Below are 24,474 nucleotides of genomic sequence, written 5' to 3'. Positions count from 1 at the left end.
TGAGCGGATGATCTGCCAGAAAATGAGGACACACTCGCTGAGACCTCATCCCACGCCTGCTTCCCCTTAAAAGGCTTAGGTGGGACAGTGGTGCTCCCTTAGATGATGTGGGGATTGATTGGCTGGGTCTGTCGGGGTTGTCAAAAAAGGATTCCAAGCACTAAATGCAACATTGTGTCAATCTTACGGCTGTATTCCTGTGTGATCCTTTCTAACACAAAAGCTATGTTTTCATACTTCTTTGCAGGGGAAAATACCCCTGGGCCAGGCTAAAACTACTTCAGATATGCGGTGAGTAGTGTGATATGATAAGAGAATTTGAGATTTGGTTGGCCCAACAAAGTAAAAGCCTTCAAAAGCTATGTAGAGCATCAGCTTCTTATGTGATATCATTGGTTAGCCTTTTATCTTCAAAAGCTATGCAAAACATCAGCATCTCATACGTTTTCAAATGCCAGTAGCAGTAGTTGCACTATTTGGGTCACCAGCTGTTCCCGCTGTTACCCTTGAGTCACAAAGTGCCACCCCTATTACCTAGCCAGGACACACCCACTTTGTCTCTGTGCAATAAATCTAGGGACATGTTGGGCTGGGTAGATCCTTCGTGACTTGGCAAAAGAAGGCCACATTTCACGACTGTATTTGAAGGAGCCTTTGAAATGGGACAGTCTTGTTGCACTGCCGTGACATATTCTGTCTTGGAATTCAGCTTGAAAAGGACACAGCCTCTGAATTCGGACACAACCCTTGTTTTGCCCTCCAGGTTGGTGGTCCTATAAGGATTTGACATCACGTGACAATTAGAAACTGGCCCGCCCAAAGCCAGGTGATTGACAGCTTGGCCCTTAGAGGAAAAGTAAAAGCAACGGGAGAAATGCAAGATCAATGAGGGAAAAACAAACGCAATAAAGAAAAGCATTTAGCTTCTTATTATTTTATTTGCATTTGTACTTATTTTGCTGTCTTAATCAGTATTTATTTTGTTATTCTTTTGCAGATTTATTAAAATAATCCGCGAATAAAACGCCATCTTCAGTCAGCGGATAAGGCGGCTGCGAATCAGCAGCAATCTTCCGCGACGCCTTTCCCCACCCATTTTACTTTCGCTTTCGTTGATGTGGAACGGTATGAAACATACCTAATTTGCAGCTTACGGAAACATTTAACGATCAGGAAATAAAGACAAATAAAGCAATCATGGACAATCAGGTAAGCAGCACGCGTCATGAACTATATACATAGTATGGAAACGGCAGGCTGTTATTCTTTCTCATCTTAACTAAAGCAAGAAATGAAAGAAATTAAGCGATCGCAGCCAGGGCAAAAGTGTTAAAAAAATCGTAGACATAATTAAAGTCACGACAAAACGCAGATTATACGTAAATACGGTAACAGCGTAAAAAGCGGTGTAGATTGCTGGAAGTTGATTACTAATACAAATAAAATACAAAAAACAACCAACTACATTTTTTTTCTTCTAAAGCAAATATCATTTGCTTTCACGAATATTTGAATAACTATAAGCCAGATAACTGATTCTTGGTTTTGATGTTTCTTGTCAACGCGTAATTTTTCACTTTCAAATTTACAGGAACACAGGCCGAACTGGCTGAACCAAATCTATCATATTTTAGTATACATATGCTATGGTAAGTATGGCTGCAAGACACTATGAGCTCTAAACATGGTGTGCATTTGAACTGGTACAGCACATGTGACACGACTGACTGAAATTAGAAACACAGACCGAAAGATAGCACACATGCACGCACATACACACACGCACAGACTGTTGCACATGGGCAGCAGGAGGTGAGGTACCAATATTAACCTGAATTGGGGCTACCAGTGGCCCGTACGTACTACGACGCAGGGTTACTGGCTTATCGGGGTAACTTCTACAGGACACAGATTCCATTTTTCCTATATTTTTTCTAGATAATTTTCCCAGGTTTACACCATCTTGTCTCAAAACAGTTTCCGAATGAATGAATTTGAAAGGCCATTTTATTTGTAGTGTACCTCAATTGATTCAAGATGGCATATATATTTACAGGTGAGCTTTTGTTGCTTGACTGTCTGTTCCCTGGATTATCCTTCCTCTTACGTGAACTGTATAAGATTCTGACCTACTCCAACTCCTCCTCCTCCTCCGCCTCAGGTAAGCGGTATTTCTGAGGATTGACCTCTATCATGTGAAATGATTCATTTTCAATCAAAGCCGCGAAGTATATAATATTCATGCCTTTTTCAAATAAATTCCAGATTTTACTATTATATTATCTTCTGTTGAATAGTAATTAAGTTGTGATTACTCCATCATATTTTGTATGAGGTGGAGAACACTTCAACACATAGGTGCACGAATGACAGATGAAACCAATCATTCTGTGGAGAAGTTTGCTCCCTGTATGCTCCCTGTTCATGATAATCGTAACTCATCTCTAAGTTCCATCTCTCTTTCATAGTGAAAGTCCACATGCAGGTTGCTGGAGAAACATTTCAGGCCCATGAAACCTTCATACAAAAGCTGAGCCTGCAGATAGAGCTCTGCAGTGAAGAGAGCTGCAGCGTCATCCTGGTCTTCTGTACCGTTGCTTCTCGGATTGGGACAGACATGGAGGCAGCCATGGCCAAAGTTACAGGTGAGCCAGGATTCGGTCTCTGCTGTATGTCACCTTTGCCCTGAACTGCAGTTGGTAGCCAGTTATTAAATATTTAATCAAAACTGCCTTTCCTGCGAACGTAAACACATTAAAAATCCATCTGTATCCGGTAATCCTGAGTCTTTCAGCTGATTTGACCATCTCTCAAAGCTGTCAATTAAGTCTGGCATGTTTCAGATTTTTGGAGATATTCCATATTTCAGATGTGCAGATTTTACTGATCCAGGGGCGGGAAACGAATGCTTAACACTGGAGGTGTGGGGATGTATTGGTACCACCTTGAACATTTTTATAAGTAAATAGTTAAAACATCCCCAGATGTATGTGAAGCAGCTGAATATATGTCAATGAAAGCGTGTGGTGGCCGTAGAAAACGTCGTGATGTTTTTGAGAATCCAGCAGCTCCTTCCTTCTCCAGACAATCAATGAACTTTTTTCCCTGCACATTCTAATTTCCAAGAGATGGAATAATCCATAGAAGGACAGCAACAGCATCCATGAATGTACATACTGACCTGTTTGGTTTCTTCCTTCCACAGAAGACAAACCTGTCATCCTGGTGTTCATGCACCACTGTCACGACCCCAGTCACATGACCAACGTCACAGTGGAACCATGCAGTAGCAAAATAGTTCAAACCGTCCAATGTGCCTTCCATGAATCACAGGGGCTGCTAGAATGCACGAAAAACGGGCAGGCTGTTGCCGAGGTGCGTTTCAAGTTGCTGCAGTACAAATGCTACACAGGGGAAGAGAGAATTAAAATAAATAGTGTGCGGCCGTTCTCATACAACCAATTTTAATCAGTTCAGATTTTAATTTGAAATTTGAATTTCATCATGTTGTTATTTTCTCCCTGAATTCTGCCATGTGTTACGAACTGTGATACTCCCTCCAGGACTGCAGTCCTTAAACATGATATAGATGTTGGTGATAATGTTCCTGTGAAGCAGAATGCCTATCGAGTTAAAACGACCAAACGTACCATCATGAAGATAGAAACAGAATATCTTGTTCACCATGGTCTTGCTGCCCTAGTTGTGGTCCTTGGAGCTCTCCGCGTTTGCTGGTACCCAGGCCAGATGGTACATTTCTAATCCGTACGGACTACAGAAAAGTTAATGCTTTAACTTAGCCTGACTCCTTTCTGCTACCCAGGAAGCAAAATTTGTTACTAAGTTAGACTTGCTGAAAGGTTACTGGCAAGTCCATCTCATGGAACGTGCATCCCGAATCTCAGCTTTCGTCACCCCAGATTTGGGAAAGTCATCTCCGTACCCTTGACATTGTGTTTTTGCGTCTCGAAGAAGCTTCTCTAACCCTGAACCTTGCTAAATGTCAGTCATGCTACTGTAGCATACTTGGGTAAACAGGTTGGTCAAGGAACTGTTTGTCCTTTAGAAGCCAAAATTTCATCTGTTAGCTCATGCGTTGGTGTTTTGATCTGTCAAGGTTTCAATTTGAAGATTATACATAAGAAAGGGTTTAAAAACATTGTTGCAGATTCACTGTCTCGTTGTAACCTTTAATAGAGGAAAAAGCTCTATTATAGAGGAAAAAGCTATATGTAGCTTTTCTCTTAAGGGTGGGGGTGTTACGACCCCCAGGGATTGATTTCTGCTTAGCCTTTTTTTGGATTTGGTTGCTGTGGATTTTGTTTTGTAAATATCTGTAAATATTTGCACCCCCTTTGGGCTTCACTGGGGGTGACCAGGGAAGCAGGGAACGCGACACCATTTTACTTTGGTTACGTTTTCTCACTGTTTGGAGTTAGTCAGGGAGAAAGGTTAGTTTTGTGTACTTTTGTTTTCTTTTATTTGGGTTAGGTGAAAAGTATCTCTTTTGTTCCAGTTAGAGGTGTTTTTGTTTGTTATTTTGGCCTGGTTGGTTCCTGAGGTGGTTCCCACTATTAACCCTCCAGAAATACCAAAGTAGTGGTCTCACTCCACTTTTTGTTGCGCCTGACCCTAGTCCGGGACGTAAGGCATGATTATAATTTGCTAACATTGTCCAACTGCAAATCATTAATGAAGAATATTGCGGCATCTTGGGTATTTTTCCTTACACTCACCAAGCTGAACTTTTTTGTTATAATTACTGGCAGTACACATGTATGGTAAGTGATAATTAGTAGAGGCCTTGTGCCTTTATCATTTACAAATGTATCATATCTAATTGGATAGCATCATATTCTTTTGCCTCACATTGTATCACATTGAATCTCATTGTATTGAATCAAATTGTATCTCATTAGACTGGTGTGTGAGTGTGCCCTGCGATGGGCTGGCCCCCCATCCTGGGTTGTTCCCTGCCTCGTGCCCATAGCTTCCGGGATAGGCTCTGGACCCCCTGGGACCTGGGAGGATAAGCGGTTTGGAAAATGGATGGATGGATATATCACATTAGTAGTTGCTTTATATGTATTTTTAATGTAACACATCATTGACAATGCAACAAGCTGTGTATCGTACCCGGCTCAGTGATGAAAATGCACATCCCCAATATGTACTGTACAGCCCTTGTATATAATTGTGGTAGTGTTAGCATTCATATAACACTGTTAGGAGGCGAAATAACCGTAACTGTGGTGTTTTTGAAAAAAGGAAAATCTAATAAAGGTATATAAATATTTGCAGTCTGCAGGTGTGTTGATTTAAGTGATTAAGTGTTTTGGAAAGCAAGCTTGAGTCCATATCTTGAGTTCTTGGCCTTGTGATACACGAGTAGGTTTATGTCAGTGTCTCCACTGAACGAATAACAAGCACAGGATCATTAAAACTGCTGTGAGAAAACAGGTCCATAACAAAAATGAAGTAGCCCACAGCTCTTGGTCTATATGTGTCACGACCGCGGTCGGAGCGGGCGATCGTTCAGGCAGGCGAGCAAGCAAGGAGCAGGCAGGCAAGTGGGATACGGGGAAAACGGGGGTTTAATTGAGGAAAACGGAGCGAGTACAGCGGGACGGGACACAGGCATTGACAACATCAATGACGGACAAGGGAAACCGGGGAGACCAGGACTTAAATACACAGGACTAAATCAAAGTAACTAGACAAAGCTGGAGACGATCAGGGAAATACACGTGGGTAATCAGGGGGCGTGGCACACACGAGGAGCGGACGAGCCGGGCATGACAATATGTGATTGCTGATTGCAGAAGTCGGTGCACAATCTAACAATCCTGCAGTCGTACTTCTGGTCACGAAAACAGATTCCTGCAGGAACCTGGGTCACCACACACTGGATTCTTTCCTTAGAAAAGCAAGTTGACGGAGGCGTAAAAAACAATTTCCCCATGGGGATCAATAAAGTATCTATTATTATTATTATTATTATTATTAATAATAACCCCCACCCCACTAAATTACAGTGCTATAAATGAATCCTACAGTATAATCAGTAGGTCCCTGAAAATCACACCTGTAACAAGTTCACTTTTATAGAAGATGGAGAGGACAGGTTCATTACCATTAATCTGCTTCCTGCGTGCCCACCTGCAGAAAATTCCATGTAGTCTTTCATTATCTGTAGACACTGCAAGTACTTGACCTCAGAACAGTGGCGGTTGTTGACCAAAATGTTGACCAAAACTCTAGACTGATCTGATCATGTATTAGTCATTACTATAACTAGTACAGTAAATATTAAAATATCCTTTACACTCTAGTCCTAAACATTTTCCATTGCTAGTTAATTTCAGTCAGATGTAGCCCTATTTCTATTCTATTCACTGGACCTTCAGTTGTGTGACTATTAACTTGATTAGCTGAACCTTAGAAAGTGATTTTGGCAAAAGGTTTTCAACAGATGCACCCTTTTCTGAAATAGTCATTATAGAAATGCACGCAAAACTAGAAAGGATGCTGGTGGAATGACCGTAATGTATTTGAAGGACTGTAATTGAATTACCTTTCTGCTCTTCTTTAGATTTTTTTTTTATAATAAATGATTTGTCCTGGAGAGGGACGAACCAGGTCAAGCCTCACATGCTAAAGGAGAAACAGAGCAGAGATTTATAGCGAACATTGGTATGAAAATGGACAAGGTTAAACAGAGGCTAATTATGCTCAGGTATCAATCTTATTTTTGATAAAGACCGACCCATGTAAAATGTGACCTTTACACCTGTCAATGTTCAAAGCTTTAGTATTATTGAGGGTCATGGTTCTGGGCTCAGTGGTGAGGATAATTTTACCCAGATACATGGATTTGGCCCAGAGGTTTACGAGGTATTTACCGTGACTTATTGTGTCCGTTCCTCGTGTGTGCCACGCCCTCTAATTACCCACATGTGATTCCCTGATTGTGCCCAGTCATGTCTTGTTTCCTGCTGCCTTGTTTCCTGTATTTAAGTTCCTGTTGTGTACTAATCCAGTGGCTGTCATTGATGTTACCCGGTGTTTGTCGACCTGCCCGAAATAAACCCCTGTCTGCCCCGATTTCTGCCTCCTGCCTGTTCCTGATCGCTCTCGCTGCCTGAGCGATCTCCCGTCCGGCACGTAGTGTGACACTTATGATGTAGGATTTTATTTTTCACCAGTAGGTGGCACGGTTGCTTACACCACCATGGTCGGGGAGGTGGAATCTCTCCTTTGCTCTCTGTGTGGTGTTTGTGTTTCTTCATGTGTCCCATGGAATTCCTGCCGCTTCCTCCAATTGCACCCCCACCGACACAACAAATTATATTACTAACAATCCATCAGCAAATGGAGGAGCAGTGTGTAATTATGGTCTGGCTTGCTGAAGTCACATGGTCTCTGTCTGTTATTTGTGTAAACTCTGTACTCTGCTAATATATCAGCTCTTTGGAAAAAACAGATACATGTTCATCTCCAGTATTTGTGTGAATAGTCTCAGTTTTAGGTTAAAATATTCTTCTGATTGAACATTTTCATTTCTATATGGGACCCAGGTAATTTTGTCAGCTAGCTGCATGTGCAAAAAGCAATAGGGAAAATGCAAAAGCAATAAGCAAAATGCGTAAGCGATAGAGAAAAAGCAATTAAGAAGGCATTTTTATTTCTTATTATTTTATTTGTATTTATTTAGCTTCCCCCTTGAACATTTATTTTGTTGTTCATTTCCATATTTATTCTTTTTCATGACACTACTGTGCAGGGGTGGAGCCAGAACATTTTCAGTGGGCTGGCCAGGGTGGTATTTTGGGGGGGCGGCACATAAATCTAAGCATGGACGTAAGGCATTTAGAAAATAAAGGAATATAAAGGTTAGACGCTTCCCAGAAATGGCACGAAATGCAAATACGAGGGGAATGGCCAATGATGTGGCCGGGTTTCAGTCCATACCAACCATTTAAACTTTCGCTTTCGTCGGTAAAGGAGAATCCGAACGATTTGAAACGCGTCTATTTTGAAGCATAAAGGGATTAAGACACATAAAGCAATCATGGACAATCAGGTAAGCAGCACGCGTCACGAATTATATACTTAAGAAAGGACGCTATTGTATTTTTGCAACTTACCAGAGCAAAGCAGTCAAAAAACCCTAAATTACTATCCGATAAGAGTGTAAAATGTAATTGTGCTAATTTGTAAAAAAAAAAAAAAAAAACACACACAACCGCAAGGACGCTTTTGTTTCTTCTGAAACCAATATTCTTTGGTTTCACGCCTGTTTGAATAACTGTAAGTCAGATGCCAGATTCGTGGTTTTAATGTCAACGCGTATGTTTCGGTTTCAATTTTACAGGTCAACGGGCCGAAACGTCGCAACCAGAACAATAATATTTTAAAAGCAAAAGAATACATAGGTTATGGTAAGTCTGTTTCTGTTTCAACTGGTGCAGCACACGTGAAACGACTGGCAGAATTTAGAACCGACAGACAGACAGACACACACACGCGCAAACGCACAGTGCTTCACCTGGCCAGCAGGTGGTGGAGTACCGAAATGTACTTTAATTGGAGCCACCAGGTTTTATTTTCCCTGCTATTGTGCATTTACACTCTGCACAAAATCTGCTGTAAATGCACAGAAAGGTGTCTGGGTAGGAGTCTTCTAAGGAGCATGTATTTAGAGAAACAAATGCAGTTTTTGCACTTGAGTGACCACTGGGAGTGTCCATCATCCCCTCAAATGTGATTGTCTATTATAAAGTGTTGCCTCCATACTGTAACTGATTCAAGATGGTACATATTTTACAGCTTTATTTTTCTTGCTTGACTGTCTACATTGCGGATTTTCCTTCCCCTTACGCGCACTGTATAAACTCCTGAGTTCCTCTTATCCAGGTAAGCTGTGTTTCTGCGGTTTGATGTCTACCCTCTGAAATGATTCATATTCAGTCAGTCAAGAAAAATATAATGTTCCTGCCGTTTCCAACTAAATTCCATATTTGTCTATTATTGTCAGAATATTTCCCTGTCCTGTCTTGGTCCAAGTGTAATTTCTCCGTTTGGCCAGTGGGTGTCACTGGTCATCCTGTTTCCTGTTATATCCCAGGTTAGTAGCTCATAGTGTTTCCTGTTCTCCTGCCCCCCCCCCCCCCCCCCCCCCATAGCTTAATGTTATCCCAACTCACCTTTTGTTGCGTGTTTGAAGCTGGCCAGATTTTTGGTTCTTGTTTTATTCCTGTTGTGTATTTTTGCTTGGTTCTTTGTTCTGTGCTTTTATTTTATTCCTGCTTGCATCTCTGTTTTGTAAGTCTTGTTATCCTGGTTTCTCCTAATTAAGTATTCGTTTTAAGCCTCACCTGTGCCTTGTTCCCAACCCAAGTGTTTGGTTATTTTTTTCGGTCTGCACCTGTCTCTCCTGTAGTTACATGCCTGCCCTCGTTCTGTTCCTTAGTTGGTCCCTGTGTTCAGTTGTGTTACATTGTGGTTTTTACTGTGTCATTAGTGGTCTTCTCCTTGCCAACGTCCCACATGTCTTCCTCGTTGCGGTTTTAGTGTTAGTTTTCATTGTGGTTAGTATCAGTTTTTGTTTTACTCGCTTTGTGTTCCGCTTTGTGAGCCCTTAAGCCCCTTTTCCTTTCCAGATCTCCCTTTGTGTTCTGTTTCGTTTAATAAACCCTTTTTGTTGAGAGCCGCTATGTGGATTGTCCCTCCTTCGTTATGCCCTGCTGTAGCAATTATATCATCCTCTGCTTAGCTGTAATTAAGTTGCTATGACTCCAGCATATATTTGTACAAGGTGGAGAACGATGTACCACATAGACGCATCAATGATAGATAGATGAAACCAATCTTTCTGTAGAAAAGTTTAATATATGCTTCCTGTTCACAATAATTGTAACTCTCTAAGTTCCATCTCTCTTCCCCAATGAAAGTCCACACGCTGGTTGCTGGAGAAACATTCAATGCTCATGAAACCTTCATGCAAAAGCTGAAGCTGCAGATGGAGCTCTGCAGTGCAGAGAGCAGCAACGTCATCCTGCTCTTCTGTCCTGTCGTTTCTCGGATTGGGACAGACATGGAGGCAGCCATGGACAGAGTTACAGGTGAGTCAGGATTCGGTCTCTCACTGCTATTTGTCTCCTTTGCTCTGAACTGCAGTTGGTAGCCAGTTATTATCAGTGTTGGGCAGTAACGTGTTACTGAATAATATATTACAGTAATATTATTACTTTTCACAGTAATGGCAAGTGTAAGGATTACAATTTCCGAAACACTAATAATATTACAGTTATTAATTCGGTAACGCAGCAATCAGTATTTTGTCCTAAATAGGTCATCTTATGATGATGTAAATGCAGGACAGATCAGACTACATTATGCTCACCACTAAGCAAAAAGCTACATAAATCATGGAGGATGATCGAGAGGGTGAGAGGTGTACTTTCAGCGGCTGGAAGTATAGTCATTATTTCGACTTTGTGTCAGGTAAAGATGAAAAGCACACTGTCGTTCCTTGTAAAACTCTGTGCCAGCTGCAAAACTCTTTCAACAACGAAACACACGGAAAAAAAGTCTAATTTACTAGAACATCTGATACGGCAGCAGAGCGGCAAAGTGAAGCTTGTTGGAAAAAATGCCGGCGACCGAGAGGCGCATACAGCCGGTAACACGTGCACTTCTGCAGAACAACCAAAACTGGATTTCAGAGGTGGACACAACACTGGACAGCCAATAAATGAACACGATCTAAAGAAACTTGTCACTGGGTATATCGTAGAGCAGATGTTACCGATTTCCACAGTTGACTCACCCTCATTTCGCCGCATCTTGGAAAAAACACACACAAAGAGCGATGCCAAACTTCCGTACTATATACAGGGGGCGGCATGGTGGTGCAGTGGTTAGCACTGTTGCCTCACACCTCTGGGACCCGGGTTTGAGTCTCCACCTGGGTCACATGCGTGTGGAGTTTGCATGTTTTCCCCATGTCGTCATGGGGTTTCCTTTGGGTACTCCGGAATCTGGGTACTCCGGAATCCACTGAAGTGGATTCTGTTCTAAATGAAGTTTCCTAATCATGTTCTACATTTTTCATTACTAAGGAAGGGGGGGCAAAACTAATATAGTAATGTAATGGGTTACTTCAGATTTCAAGTAATATGTTATCTAGTATTATTACTTTTTAATTAAAGAACTAATAAGTAAAAAGTAACATTACATTTCCTTGCCCAACACTGGTTATTATGTATTTATTCAAAGCTGCTTTTCCCGAGAAAGTAAACACATCAAACATCCATCTGTATCTGCTAATCCCGAGTCTTTCATTCAGTTTGACCATCTCTCAAAGCTGTCAATTAAGTCTTACATGCTTCAGAGTTTTGGAGATATTCCATATTTGCAAATTTTACTGATCCAGGGGCGGGAAACATATTGGAGGTGTGGGGATGTATTGGTACCACCGTGAACATTTTTATAAGTAAATAGTTAAAACATCCCCAGATGTATGTGAAGCAGCTGAATATATAAGTCAATGAAAGCATGTGGCAGCAGTAGAAAACGTCGTGATGTTTTTGAGAATCCAGCAGCTCCTTCCTTCTCCAGTCAATCAATGGTCTTTTTTCCCTGCATATTTTGCTTTTTAATTTCTCTCCGGGCGGCATGGTGGTGCAGTGGTTAGCACTGTTGCCTCACACCTCTGGGACCCGGGTTCGAGTCTCCGCCTGGGTCACATGTGTGTGGAGTTTGCATATTCTCCCCATGTCGTCGTGGGGTTTCCTCCGGGTACTCCGGTTTCCCCCCACAGTCCAAAAACATGCTGAGGCTAATTGGAGTCGCTAAATTGCCCATAGGTGTGCATGTGTGAGTGACTGGTGTGTGAGTGTGCCCTGCGATGGGCTGGCCCCCCATCCTGGGTTGTTCCCTGCCTCATGCCCATTGCTTCCGGGATGGGCTCCGGACCCCCTGCGACCCAATAGGATGAGCGGTTTGGAAAATGGATGGATGGATGAATTTCTCTCCGAAAATAAGAGATGGAATAATCCATAGAAGGACAGCAACAGCATCCATGAATGTACATACTGACCTGTTTGGTTTCTTCCTTCCACAGAAGACAAACCTGTCATCCTGGTGTTCATGCACCACTGTCGCAGCTCCAGTCACATGACCAACATCACAGTGCAACCGTCCAGTAACAAAATAGTTCAAATCGTCCACTGTGCCTTCCATGAATCACAGGGGCTGCTAGAATGCACAGAAAACAGGCAGGCTGTTGCTGAGGTGCGTTCGAAGTTGCTGCAGTACGAACAAAGAAATAGACTCTCTAAAGGGGAAACGATCATTTAAAACAAACAGCATGCACCCATTCTCACACATCTTAATCAGTCCTGAAATTTGAGTTTGATCATGTTTTTAAAACATAGTTTTAAATGTGTTTCTGATGTGGCATATAAGCTTGCACACTGTAAGGAATCCATTTTGTTAATGTAGTTTCAGCAAAATTATGATTTATTGCATGTAGACATGCACCTCTATTTGAAAGGCAATTCAAATGTAAATTAAAGAGAAATGACTAGCAACAAATGTTAATGTCGTCATTTCCTAATCATCTTAGTGGTATCAAATGAAAGCCCCATTCTCTCCCTGAATTCCGCCATGATTTTAATTTGCTAACAGTGTCCGTCTATAAATCATTAACCAAGAATATTGGGGCGTCTTGGCTATTAATCCTTACACTCACCCAGCTAAACTTCTTGGTTGCTGATTACTAATTGCCGGCAGTAGACATGGCAAAGAGATGTAAACACTAAACTTGAGGACCAGAGTGTTGCAGGTTTGGGTCCCAGCGGAGATCAGTATAGCAACACTGTTAACTAAGGTACGTTAGAAGACATGAAAGGGGAGCCTGTTGAAGTCACATAAAGTGTCTGTAAACCAGGTAATGCTGTCATTATTGTGCTGGGGATGTTAACTCTGCATGTATGACATTTGGAAAGCACCCGGCATGTAATGAACTGCTTGTGCACCTGACAGCACAAACTGATGAAGGCCGCATGCCAAAATGTTTGTGCTATAGCAAGGTCGGACCTATAATATAAAGAGCGTCAGTCATCTTACCATCAGGGGTGATATGATTCACCGATTCACATCAGTGCACTGGTACAAAAGTTCACAATGAGATTTCCCAGATTTAGAAAGTGTACGAGATGCGATTTGGGATGAACTTGGGGTGCATATTTTGCAGCATCTTTGGATTGGTAAAATCTGATTTATCCATATATAATAATTAGTAGAAGCCCGATGCCTTTATCAGTTACAAATGTGTCATAATGTACCATATTGAATTGGATAGCATCATATTCTTTTGCGTCATATTGTATCACATTGAATCTCATTGTATTGAATCAAATTGTGTCTAATCACATTGCATCTCAATAGGGGTGAATCAAATGCTATCACATTAGTAGTTGCTTCATATGTACCGTTAATGTATCGGATTATTGGCAGTGCATCGAGATGTATATCGCATAAACCTCAGTGATGAAGATGCATATCCCTAATATACACTCACCCTGTTAATAATTGTTTAACAAGTGTTATAGTTAATATATCGCTGCCAGGAGATTAAATATGCTTAATTGTGTTGTGTTTGATCAGACAGGAAAAGTTAATAAAAGTATATAAATATTCGCAGTCTGCAGGTCTTTTAATTTAAGTGACTATATTGAATTGACCGTTTTGGTCTTTCATATGATGGCCTTCCACAGAGGATGAGGTTTCTGCCCACAAGCGCATATGCGCACGAGGTTTTTACGTGCACGGGTTTTGAGACTAATTAAATGCCGTAGAAACTGTCAACTAGAGACAAGCACTAGCAGCAGTGTTCATAATTTTATATATTTTATTGTTTCTTTTCAGCAAACAGGTGAAAAGAAAAAGGCAAATATACTGGATGCATCCAATTCTTAAAAAGCTTATACTTACAAAGACCATTGTTCGGTAAAAAAAAGAAGTTCGGATATATTTACTTATTATCAGTTCATAACTACAGGGACTTCCAGAAAGCAGGTTAGCGGTATTTCAAGATAAGCAAAATTAATATTGAGAACATGGCAGCGACATGTTGTGAATGGCGGGCGAACGAGCAGGGTGCAGTGAAGCAGAAACCGGGAGCCGTAAATCCAAGGCAAAGGGATTTGAGGGCAGACGGACTGACAGGGTACAGACTTCCACAAACGTCAATGACAGACCTGGGGAAACAGACTTGAACGCAGACTCATATACACAGGACTATAAGCAGGAAATGCAAAACAGCAGGTAAACGGAGGGATTCCACACAGGGTTAAGTAGGTAGGCGTGGTCCACATGAGGGCTGAACGATCGGTAGTGGCACAACATCATACATTAATGTATGTTATTGTATATTATATGTATATTACTAGTTAATTACCTAAAGGAATAGATGAAACACCACATTGATTTTTTTTTACAGTTTTTCTCAGTTGCTTTGGACAATTTCTATAAACTCTTTTGACGATCTCTCAATCGCTTGTGCATTTCTCAAATCAGTTTGCACACTGCAGCACAATAAAGTACTTCATTCAAAACCTTTAATTTATTTTTCAAGATGCATTTTGCGAAGTGTGATATCTCTGAATCATTGCCTTTGGACGTCCTAGTCAAAATATTTAGTTATGTCGTCATCATGAAAACATATTGTGGAAGTGTCAATTGTTGCTCAGTTTCCTTCACTATCATTTCTCTGTGTCATGGTTTGCCCTGCCACTCCCGCTGGTTTGACCACATATTTTCATTTACACCATATCTGATATTCTCCCTTGCAAAACAATGAGGAAAAAATCTTCTTGCATGCCTGCCATCCTCTACAGCAAAGTGCTGGGATGACATCACAGGCAGCATGCAGCGCGGTCAGTAAAGAAACATGCTTGTGTGATTGGTGACTGCAGTTTATAATTTTTGCATCCAATAAAACGTCTATTTTCCCCTTATAATTCACCATTGAGGGAACCTTTCTGCATGACAGTTTTTCTTGATTGCTTTGGCACAGTCCGTGAAACATATTTAACATTCTCAAGACCATTTCCGAAAACAATTCATGCAAATAACACAACATTATAGTTTATTTGCAAAAGCGTGTAACTTACCCAAAACAATTAAATCGTGTCTCAAAAGGAAATAATTCCACCAATGAATTAGTCACTGTCACCAACATGAAAAGCACAATCGGCATTGTTTTAACCAATATTGACAGATATTTTGTCAAAATGTCAGTGTGAGTATGCTCCTGAGTGCCACAATGCCGAATTATAGCAGCAATGAGCATCTTTCGTTATCAAACTGATACGTATTCCTGTAAAAGACACCAGTTTCAACATAGCAAGGTTCTACTTTACAGTACGCAGGGTCACTGGCAAGAGCCATTTGCATATACAGTGGAACCTTGGAACTCGAATGCCTCTTAAAAACCAACTTGGAGATCGACTGGGTCTGTTGAATTTTTTTTCGATGAGCCTTCAATTCCATACAAAATTTGTGGGCGGCACTGAAAAGGTGAGAGTGAGCAAGAAGGCCTACAAACCTGACCCAGTTACACGAGTTCTGTCAAGAGGAGTGGGCCAAAATTCCAGCAAACTATTGTAGAAAGCTTGTGGAAGGATACCAAAAACGTTTGGTCCAAGTGAAACAGTTTTGAGGCAATTCTACCAAATACTAAGTTATTTGGCATTAATTCCTAGGTATGTAAATTTTTAACTGATGAAAGTAATAAAAAAATCCATAAAATTATCCATTTATTCTGACATTTAACAAATGCAAAAAAATGTTAATATTGATCTAAAACAGAAAAGGTTTACTCTGATTTGATGTTTGACAGTAAAGAAAAAAAGTTTTTGTTATTTTCTGAAGTGTATGTAAATATCTGGTTTCAACCGTAGTTTATCGGTATTATATAGGTTAAATGAAGCTTTCGTAATATGACACAGTGATAAACGTCTTTTAAATGAGCAAACGCAATTTAATATTTCTGTTGCACATTTACTGTAGATGGACGGAACTACTTCCTTTCCCCCTTCGAATCGAAGTAAAGAACTGCGCGCGCTCCCGAGTCCCGATAGGGGGTGCATCTCACGGCAGGGATGCAGAATCGGCACAACTCCTGTTCAAAAAGGAACTTTGGTCTACCAGTTGACTTTCGTTTTTGGTTATACAGAGAAATTTGAGCGATATGATAAACATCTCACTTGAAGCATAAGGAAAAAAGGAAACATTTGTTCTTCGATTTCTTGCGTCGATAAAAAGATCAAATAAAACACAATAATCATGGACAATCGGGTAAGCATCGCCGTCATGGATTATATAAAAAGAAAGCAGTGTTAGACTGCTGTTAACAGTGAAGACTGAGCGTTTTAATAATTTTAGTAAACTAAACAAATGTCATTAAAACGAAACGGGATTTAAAAGTAGGCGAGTAGTATACAATATACGGTAAGTGTAAAATGCCTTAGGCCGAATCTATGGAACTAGCCTTACAGACATGGTTTGAAGCTACGTAGCCTGCTAATAATATTACAGAAACACACAACCATATTTCTAAAAAGTACCCTTATTGTGTCACGACAATTTGAATAACTAAAGGCTATGAAAACTTTACCATATAACCGTGGATCGTGGCGAATCGTTTCGCTTTCAATTTAACAGGTGGATGTGCAGAATCTGTTGGAAAATATCAAGTTCATTTCTGAAGAAGCTGCGCGCAGAATTAGTGGTAAGTCTGAAGCGGAATATAACGTTGAAAGGTTATCTCTTAGTTCGGGTATATCATATATAACATTATAAATACATGGAATTTAAATGGACCAGCAGGTTCCATCTTTCTCGCTGTTGTATCCTTGCTACGTTGTTAAAATGTATACTTATTTGGTAAATGTTCTGCTGTAAATATGCAGAAACGGTCTCTCTTGCTAAGGGGTATATAATTCTTTCCCTTTGCAGCCAAATATGCCTGTATCAGTGTCCCCTGTAACAGACTGGCATCCTGTCCATTGTGTTTCCTGCCTTGTCCCTCATTCTTCCAGCAGTATCTATTGCTAAAGGAGTCACAGTAGATGGTCGATGGATGAAATTTGTGATTATTAGACCAGCTAAAGAGATACATATACTGTGTTTTTTGAACTTTGATTATATTTTTCCCCTTCTTTCCCCAGTTTTTTATGGTCCAGATATTCTGAAATTAACAATGGAGAATCTTAATGAACTCCTACCAGGTGACCGTAATTCTGACATTCGAATAAACATCATGGGTCTCATCGATATGTTTTTACAGGTAAAATCCGCGTTAAGTAACAAACTACGCTGTAGCCATAGTAACTATTATTTTTACAGTAATTTGCTAATAACAGTTAAAATCATAGAAGTTTCGTAGACAGGACCGGTTGTATAAACTTGCATGTTTGCTGCCATCTCACCTCTGGTGTCAGAATTACTGAATCACTTTTCTCGTCAGTCTCAACCTCATCCACAAAAACAAGCCGGACCATACAGAGGCTTTGTGAGCAGCAGGTGCCCAGAGATTAAAAGGGGCATCAGAACCTTTAAAGCTCACACACAAGTTCACATCCCAGTATCTTATGATTTTTGTAATAAAGCCAAAGTTCTTCCCTATAGTTTATTTTGCTTTTGTGCCTTTTGCTTTCATAATGTGTTCACATTTTTATTTGGTTTTATGAATTTTGCTTTGATTAATCTGAGATTTTCTTTCTGCTGTGAAGGAGCAAACTGGACAAAGTACGGATTCAAGCCGAGATTCCATGAGTAAGTTGCCGAACAAAATCTGTTTGTTGTATTACAACTTAATTATGTGCAACAGTATGAATTGCAGTAAGTACCACAATAAATGTTAATATTAAGTGATCAGCACTAAGCAGGCAGCCCTGTAGATCAATGTGATCAGTCTAATGCAGAGAGAACAGTTTTAGCTCCTGAGCAGCGACAGGTGGAAGTCAGTACTACAGTATGGAGGAAACGCAGAATTGTATCTGAAAATTAAAAAATGAATGCAGAGGCTGTTAGGGGTTGAAACACAGGGGTATTTGTTGGAGTTCAGCATTATTCCTGGAATCAATCACACCACTTCCTGCTGTACACTGGCCCACTGCCTGAAGCTAAATGTCATCAGTATTGTGCTGTGCAGTAAGAAAATTAAAATTCAGATTCTGCCGTTAGGTGGCCACTAGGGGTCGCTTCTTGTTTGATGAAGTGGAATCCCGTCCTTGTGTGTTCTTTTAAAAAGTCATAGTTTGGCCACATTTTCCTCCATCCCTTCCAGTTTTGCAGAGAAACAAATTCAGGTCTTGGTATGGATGTCTATGGTCGTAAGAATTACATTTGGAACCAGTTTTACTAATAAAATGAAGGAGAAATTTCTAAGCTGTGGACTGTTTCAACAGAATAGAGCAAAGCTGAAAGAAAATCTACAGCACTGATATGTTATTGTGTGTTTGTACACTCTGGTCTCATGCTCTTGTGTGAAGATCTTGCTCCTGAGGTCCCACAGTCCAGAGTCCATCGTAGTGACATGGATATATTCCAGTGGCCGATGGCTACCCAAGATGTGAAATGGCCAAACATATCTGGGCCAGTGGGTGAGTAGAGTGAATCTGATGAGTGAGTGAATCTTGCTGGAGGTAGAGAGTTTTGGGGCCTGAGTGATCTCTGCTTAAATATGTTCAGAGATGCATATTACACACATCCAAGAAAACGAATCAGTGATCCATAAACATTTATTTTGGGTGGGAAACAATTCTCAATATGGAGGCAATGCCATATTTTCTTTATTAAACTTAAAAACACTCAGGCAACAGAGGTCACAGGTTTAAACAGCAGAGGTACAGTTGGGTTCAAAGGTTCATATACACTCATCACAGACATGCTTGACATGGCAGTTTTGGCTTCTACTGTTCTGACTCCGTGGCAGAATGATTATAAAACACACAACAGGAAATCGGAAATATGATGCAGAAGTTTCAATTTATTGTCAATTTTCTGAAACCAGCGCAGGGTCAAAATTATACAAACATGGTCAGAAATGGACATACAGTACAGAGCACGTAAAATTTGGTTATATGTCCCTTAGTACAGTTTGCCTCTATCAGACACTTTTAATACCATCAACAAGGAAATGCAGCACTTTGTTTTTGAAGGTTATAATTCCTGTTAGGCAGAAAACATTGAATTCAGACTGCAGGGGTAGATACAGCAATCCAGCTTTACTGCTGGAAACAGTGACAAAACTGCATTCTGTCCACTGGGCCACTGCTAAAAGGTTAATGTGACCAGTCTTATGCAGAGACAATAATTTGCTTAAAATCCAATTTCAGCTATAGGGTAGCCAAAAGGGGCTACTGCTCTTTGGACTTAGTGGAATCCCATTTCTACTTGGCGTTGCAAGATTTTCTAGTTTAAACAGATTATCTTCCATCACTTCCTGCATAAGTGTCTAAATAAAATTTTCCCTACAACTGACCCAAGATGGGACTTATTTTACAGAAGCTACAGGGTTTCCTTCATCTGGAAGAAACTCCCAGTTTCTCCCAAGCCCTAAGAAGTTCAGACACTACCCTTCTGGTACACTACTACCTTCTACCAAGCTGCCCACCAGTACTTCTGAGTTTTTTCATCTGTCAATTTTCATCTGTATTTTTCAGTTCTTGATAATTGTAACGCATTTTAAAATTCAGTTTCTCTTCTGCAGTCAAAATCCATGTGTCAGTTGCCGGAGAAACTTTCCGTACCCATGACAACTTCATGAAGATGCTGAAGCTGCAGATGGAGCTCTGCAGTGCAGAGAGCAGCAGCGTCATCCTGGTCTTCTGTCCTGTTGTTTCTCGGGTTGTGACAGACATGGATGCAGCCATGGCCAGAGTTACAGGTGAGTCAGGAGTCAGTCACTGCTGTATGTTACCGGGGCTCTGACCTGCGAAAAAAATGCTACAACAAATATTGTTTGCTTGTTTTATCGAGCAGCTGCGATTTATTGAATAGAAACACTGAATGAAGTTTGGCCACCGGTCTGTCAAGTAGCCCATATATTGCCACGGCATGTGCCCATAGAGGTAAATAAAGTGATAATATGTATGCAAATATGCAGCCGTGGAAAAAATTAAGAGACCAATGTTTTTTAAACAAATCTGCATTTTTACTGTAAATTATGGTTTAATTGTGGTTCTGCTGGCAAAAGGCTGAGCAGCAAGATGCTTTCAGGTTTAAAATTTCTAAGACAGCAGTACACAAAAATAAGGTGAAGCAGGAGACACTGGGGACGACCGGAAACCAGGCAGGTAAAAGGCGGAAGCGGCATCCTAGTACCAGAGATGGCCGTTAACTTATCCAGTTTCTCGTGAATCGAGTGACCTTCAAATGGAATGGGAAACATTAAGTGCAGGTGTGAAGTGCACTGCTAGGACAGTTTGTATCAGGCTTCTAGAAGCAGGATTGAAGACCCATAAAGCAAGGAAGAAGCCCTTCATTAATGAGAAACAGGGAAGAACCAGGCTGCAGTTTGCAGAAAAATATATATTATTCAAAGACACACACCCATAAATTGAGAAATGAGTGAAACAAAAAAAATGTGCTGTGGTCTTCATATTTTTTCTGCGGCTGTATCTGTGAATTTTTTCACACATCATGTTTTGTCAAAAACAGCACGGATATTGTGATTTAGGAGGGCATTCTCATTCTCATTCTCATCCTCATTCTCATTCTCATCTTCATCCTCATTCTCATCTTCATTCTCATCCTCATTCTCATCCTCATTCTCATCCTCATCCTCATTCTCATTCTCATCCTCATTCTCATTCTCATATTCATTCTCATTCTCATTCTCATTCTCATTCTCATCTTCATTCTCATTCTCATCCTCATTCTCATTGTACCATCTGTTCAGGTATTGAGATCGTATCGGCACTGAAATACTGGAATCGGTGTACCTCTGTTTGTCGCCCGGGCTCTGACCTGCAAAAAAAGCTTCAACGTGCAGATATTGTTTAGTCTGTCTCTTCACTGAGCAGCTGTGATTCATTTAATAGAAACAGCCTTTCAGAAGTTTCCTGTGAAAGTTAACTCAGATCAATAATGCATCAATATCACCCAATGAACTTGACAGTTTGCTTCGGCTAGTAGGTAATCTGGTAGATTAAAAAAAGTAACGGACACAAAGACATTAAATTTAGCTTAAATATGAACGTCAATGGCCATGTTTAATGCATGAAACTCATAGGCCTATGCAATTATTTTGTATTTTACTAACCCAATAATGTTGGATGCTGTAATAAATGTGCTTCTACCACACCGCATGTACAGTATTTAACAGTTTTTAATTTGTATAATCAACATTTGTTTTTAGCAAGTTTCTTAGCTTAGAAAGACTCAGAATATTCGTAGTGAATTTCTGTACTTCAAAGTACCTTGACCTGTATAACTTTTCCAGCCATGCTTCCATGCCCACATGTCCAGTACAGGATCGTGGTGAGTGTTGAGTCTATTCTGGGAAGCACAGCTCAAGCAGGGGAGACAGGATTGGATGCCAGCATTCGTTTACTTCACCACGCTGTGAAGATTGATCGACCACCTTTATTTTACTCACCAAATTTACAATGTATGGGGGGGGTAGTAACAGAGGTTATTGATGCCCACATTAACCTGTTTGGTTTCTTCCTTCCACAGAAGACAAACCTGTCATCCTGGTGTTCATGCACCACTGTCACCACCCCAGTCACATGACTGATATCGCAGTGCAACCGTCCAGGAGCAACATAGTGCAAGTCGTTCACTGCGCCTACCATGAAACTAAAGGGCTGCTGCGATGCCAGGAGAATGATCAGGCAGCTGCCATAGTGCGTTCAGAGCTGAATAAATACCAATGAAGGAACAGACATGCTACAGGGAAGCATGGATTAGCGCTACAAAATAGTGCACGATTTTAATAAGTTTTCATCAGTTACCGTATTTCTGTCCTTTGGTGTAGTGGGCTAAGGGTCTGTATCAACTCACCTAGACCTACCAGGTCATGCCATAGATTTTGTGAAAACTTCATGGTACCTTGAAAAATCCTATAGCTCTTCAAATACTTTCGTTATGAAGTTCCCCTGGAACTTTCTGTAATTTTTTTAATGTGTATTCTAAGCCTCACCAACTGCTTATTTTTCCCTGGATCGGGTTTAAATTTGTACTGGATATCCAAGAAACCATAAGGAGAATTTGCAACATGTATTCTTGTAAACAGCTATTGCTTAATTAATAACCATTTGTCACGCCCCGCTCGTATGATCCTCGTGTGTGCAACACCCCCCTGATTACCCACGTGTGCCTCCCTGATCGTCGCCAGCTGTGTCTTGTTATTTTCAACCAGTCCTGTCTTTTTAAGTCCATGTCTTGCTTGAATCCTTTGTCTGTCATTGATGTTCGTCGACGTCTGATGTATCCTGGTCCCCGTCGTCTGAATAAATCCCCAGTTTACCCCGTGCTTTGCCTGCCTGCTCCTTTGCCCGCTCTCCCGCCTGAGCGATCACCCGCTTAACCAGCGCGATCGCTACTTGAATGTGACACCATTAGCCAGAATAAGAATCTTTTATTTTCAAAAATAATATCTCCATTAGTTTTCTCTTTCTTGCAATTAATATTGTTGTATCACATTTGGAATTGATTTCCCGCTGCATAAAATACTCCCACAGATCTTTATAAATATAGCTTTACAGCTGAAAAAGCCCACTTTTCAAAACATATTTTGACTATATATTTACTCAAGAAGCCTTTTTCTGATTTCCTTTAAACATTTGTATGGGAAAGTGTTAATATTCATTGCCGATATGTAAACAAAAAATATAAAGATGTTACCCCATTATTTCATAATTGCCTGTAAATGACCATTTCTTACACTTGTAACAGCAGAGATAACAAAATATTAAATACTAAAAATGTAAATTTTATTTAAGCCGAGAAGCACAAATGTCAGTTTATGCATATAAATTTTCAGTTTAGTAATGTATTCACATGGCTTTGCAAAAATACTGTCAGTTATAGAAATCAATTACGCATCAACGGTGGAAATAGGTTTATTGTCTTCTTGTAGTTCATGTTTTGTTTTCTGTTAATGACAAATCAATTAGTTGGACTGCTGTACTGCTACAATATGCAATATGTACAGCTGAGGTCAGGAGTTTTCATACACTCATTAAGGGCATGAATGTCATAATAATCTTGGGTTTTTAATGATTTGTTTGAACCGTTCTTTTTCCAGGGTGGAATGATTATACAACATACATCGTCATTGATTTTAAAAAACAAGAATTGGGGTCACAAGTGTCATGCCCGGCTCGTCCGCTCCTCGTGTGTGCCACACCCACGTGTGCTTCCCTGATCGTATCCAGCTGTGTCCGTTTACTTTCAATCAGTCCTATGTATTTAAGTCCTGGTCTAACTCGTTTTCCCTGTCCGTCATTGTAGTTTATTGTGGTTAGCTGTGCTTTCGTGTCTTTTGCTCGTTGTACCTCGATTAAAACCCGTAGTCTGCCCCGATCTCGCCTGTCTCGCTTGTTCTGTGCACGCCTGCCCGCACAATCGCCGTTCCGTCCGGCTTAGATCGTGACAACAAGTTTGAATTTCTTTTGGATTTTCTGCGATCCATACAGGCTCAAAATTATGCACAAAGGCTCAAATGAATACACTATATTGCCAAAAGTATTCACTACATGTACTTGTATAATTGAATTCATGTCTTCCAATCAATTCCATAGCCACAGGTGTACAAAATGGAGCACCTAGGCATGCAGACTGCTTTTACAAACATTTGCGAAAGAATGGGTCACTCAGGAACTCTGTGAATTCAAGCGTGGTACCGTGATAGGATGCCGCCAGTAAGGTCCATATGTGAAACTTCCTCGCTACTAAATGTTCCACGGTTAACAGTGGCGTTCCCTATGGTCCAGATATTCTCACATTAACAATAGAGGACCTTAATGAGCTCCTGCCAGGTGAATGTAATTTTCAGCTCAGAAGACATCATGCATCTCATCGATGTGTTTTTACAGGTAAACTGCGGTGAGTAACAAAACACTACATTGTAGCCATAGTAACTATTCTTTTTACAGTAATATGCTAAAAAAATATGCTCAAAATCATAGAAATTTCATAGACTTGCATGTTTTCTGCCATCTCACTTCTAGTATAGGAATTACTGAAACTTTTCTCGTCAATCTCAATCCCCCCCAAAAAAATAATCAGGACTGTGCTGAGTCTTTTTGAGCCAGCAGGTGCCCAAAGGTAAAAAGGGACACTCAGTACTCAGTACCTTTAAAGCTCATATACTGATACTGACGATCACGATTATCTAGATAGTATATAATTACTCAGTGATAGCATGAACAAAATCACTCGCACATCAGC

At 40.5% G+C, this 24,474-nt stretch overlaps 3 protein-coding genes and 1 long non-coding RNA gene across 7 annotated transcripts; all 4 read left to right on the top strand.

Annotated features, from left to right (window-relative positions):
- The first annotated feature begins 888 nt into the window (after positions 1–888).
- Positions 889–5,251, top strand: LOC125714605 (uncharacterized). The gene is made up of 5 exons (XM_048985348.1): positions 889–1,209; positions 1,592–1,649; positions 2,057–2,161; positions 2,469–2,645; positions 3,206–5,251. Exons 1-5 carry the CDS (start codon positions 1,198–1,200, stop codon positions 3,466–3,468), a joined length of 615 nt encoding a protein of 204 aa, XP_048841305.1. The 5' UTR covers positions 889–1,197; the 3' UTR covers positions 3,469–5,251.
- A 2,580-nt stretch (positions 5,252–7,831) lies between these two features.
- LOC125714601 (uncharacterized) lies at positions 7,832–13,706 on the top strand. Of its 2 annotated transcripts, none has more exons than XM_048985345.1 (6): positions 7,832–8,083; positions 8,375–8,441; positions 8,830–8,916; positions 9,038–9,127; positions 9,954–10,124; positions 12,128–13,706. In XM_048985345.1, the coding sequence occupies exons 1-6, from the start codon at positions 8,072–8,074 to the stop codon at positions 12,361–12,363; spliced, it is 663 nt and encodes a 220-aa protein (XP_048841302.1). In that variant the 5' UTR covers positions 7,832–8,071; the 3' UTR covers positions 12,364–13,706. The 2 variants fall into 2 exon arrangements, with proteins under 2 accessions (XP_048841302.1, XP_048841301.1); XM_048985344.1 differs by having other exon boundaries at positions 9,948–10,124.
- A 2,434-nt stretch (positions 13,707–16,140) lies between these two features.
- On the top strand, positions 16,141–17,232 carry LOC125714606 (uncharacterized). The gene is made up of 3 exons (XR_007383808.1): positions 16,141–16,368; positions 16,735–16,801; positions 17,029–17,232. It is a non-coding gene; the product is annotated as an uncharacterized LOC125714606 (long non-coding RNA).
- An 11-nt stretch (positions 17,233–17,243) lies between these two features.
- On the top strand, positions 17,244–23,607 carry LOC125714600 (uncharacterized). 3 transcript variants are annotated; one of them, XM_048985342.1, is made up of 6 exons: positions 17,244–17,359; positions 17,805–17,847; positions 18,567–18,677; positions 19,582–19,692; positions 19,787–19,963; positions 21,757–23,607. In XM_048985342.1, exons 1-6 carry the CDS (start codon positions 17,273–17,275, stop codon positions 21,954–21,956), a joined length of 729 nt encoding a protein of 242 aa, XP_048841299.1. In that variant the 5' UTR covers positions 17,244–17,272; the 3' UTR covers positions 21,957–23,607. The 3 variants fall into 3 exon arrangements, with proteins under 3 accessions (XP_048841299.1, XP_048841300.1, XP_048841298.1); XM_048985343.1 differs by having other exon boundaries at positions 17,244–17,371; positions 19,582–19,659; XM_048985341.1 differs by having other exon boundaries at positions 17,244–17,371.
- Positions 23,608–24,474: the final 867 nt, after the last annotated feature.

Source organism: Brienomyrus brachyistius, chromosome 19 (assembly GCF_023856365.1).
Source record: "Brienomyrus brachyistius isolate T26 chromosome 19, BBRACH_0.4, whole genome shotgun sequence".
Classification (NCBI taxonomy): domain Eukaryota; kingdom Metazoa; phylum Chordata; class Actinopteri; order Osteoglossiformes; family Mormyridae; genus Brienomyrus; species Brienomyrus brachyistius.
Note: the sequence above shows the minus strand (reverse complement) of the source record. Positions and strands in the feature narration are given on the sequence as shown.

Excerpts from the sequence above, each read along its gene's own strand:
- LOC125714605 (XM_048985348.1), top strand. Across the intron at positions 1,650-2,056 it reads TTTAGTATACATATGCTATG|GTGAGCTTTTGTTGCTTGAC; the intron begins GTAAGTATGGCT and ends ATATATTTACAG. Across the intron at positions 2,646-3,205 it reads AGCCATGGCCAAAGTTACAG|AAGACAAACCTGTCATCCTG; the intron begins GTGAGCCAGGAT and ends TTCCTTCCACAG.
- LOC125714601 (XM_048985344.1), top strand. Across the intron at positions 9,128-9,947 it reads TGTTTCCTGTTATATCCCAG|TGAAAGTCCACACGCTGGTT; the intron begins GTTAGTAGCTCA and ends TCTCTTCCCCAA. Across the intron at positions 10,125-12,127 it reads AGCCATGGACAGAGTTACAG|AAGACAAACCTGTCATCCTG; the intron begins GTGAGTCAGGAT and ends TTCCTTCCACAG.
- LOC125714600 (XM_048985341.1), top strand. The coding sequence starts at position 17,273 with ATGGAGAATCTTAATGAACTCCTACCAGGTGACCGTAATTCTGACATT. Across the intron at positions 17,372-17,804 it reads TTTTACAGGTAAAATCCGCG|GAGCAAACTGGACAAAGTAC; the intron begins TTAAGTAACAAA and ends TCTGCTGTGAAG. Across the intron at positions 19,964-21,756 it reads AGCCATGGCCAGAGTTACAG|AAGACAAACCTGTCATCCTG; the intron begins GTGAGTCAGGAG and ends TTCCTTCCACAG.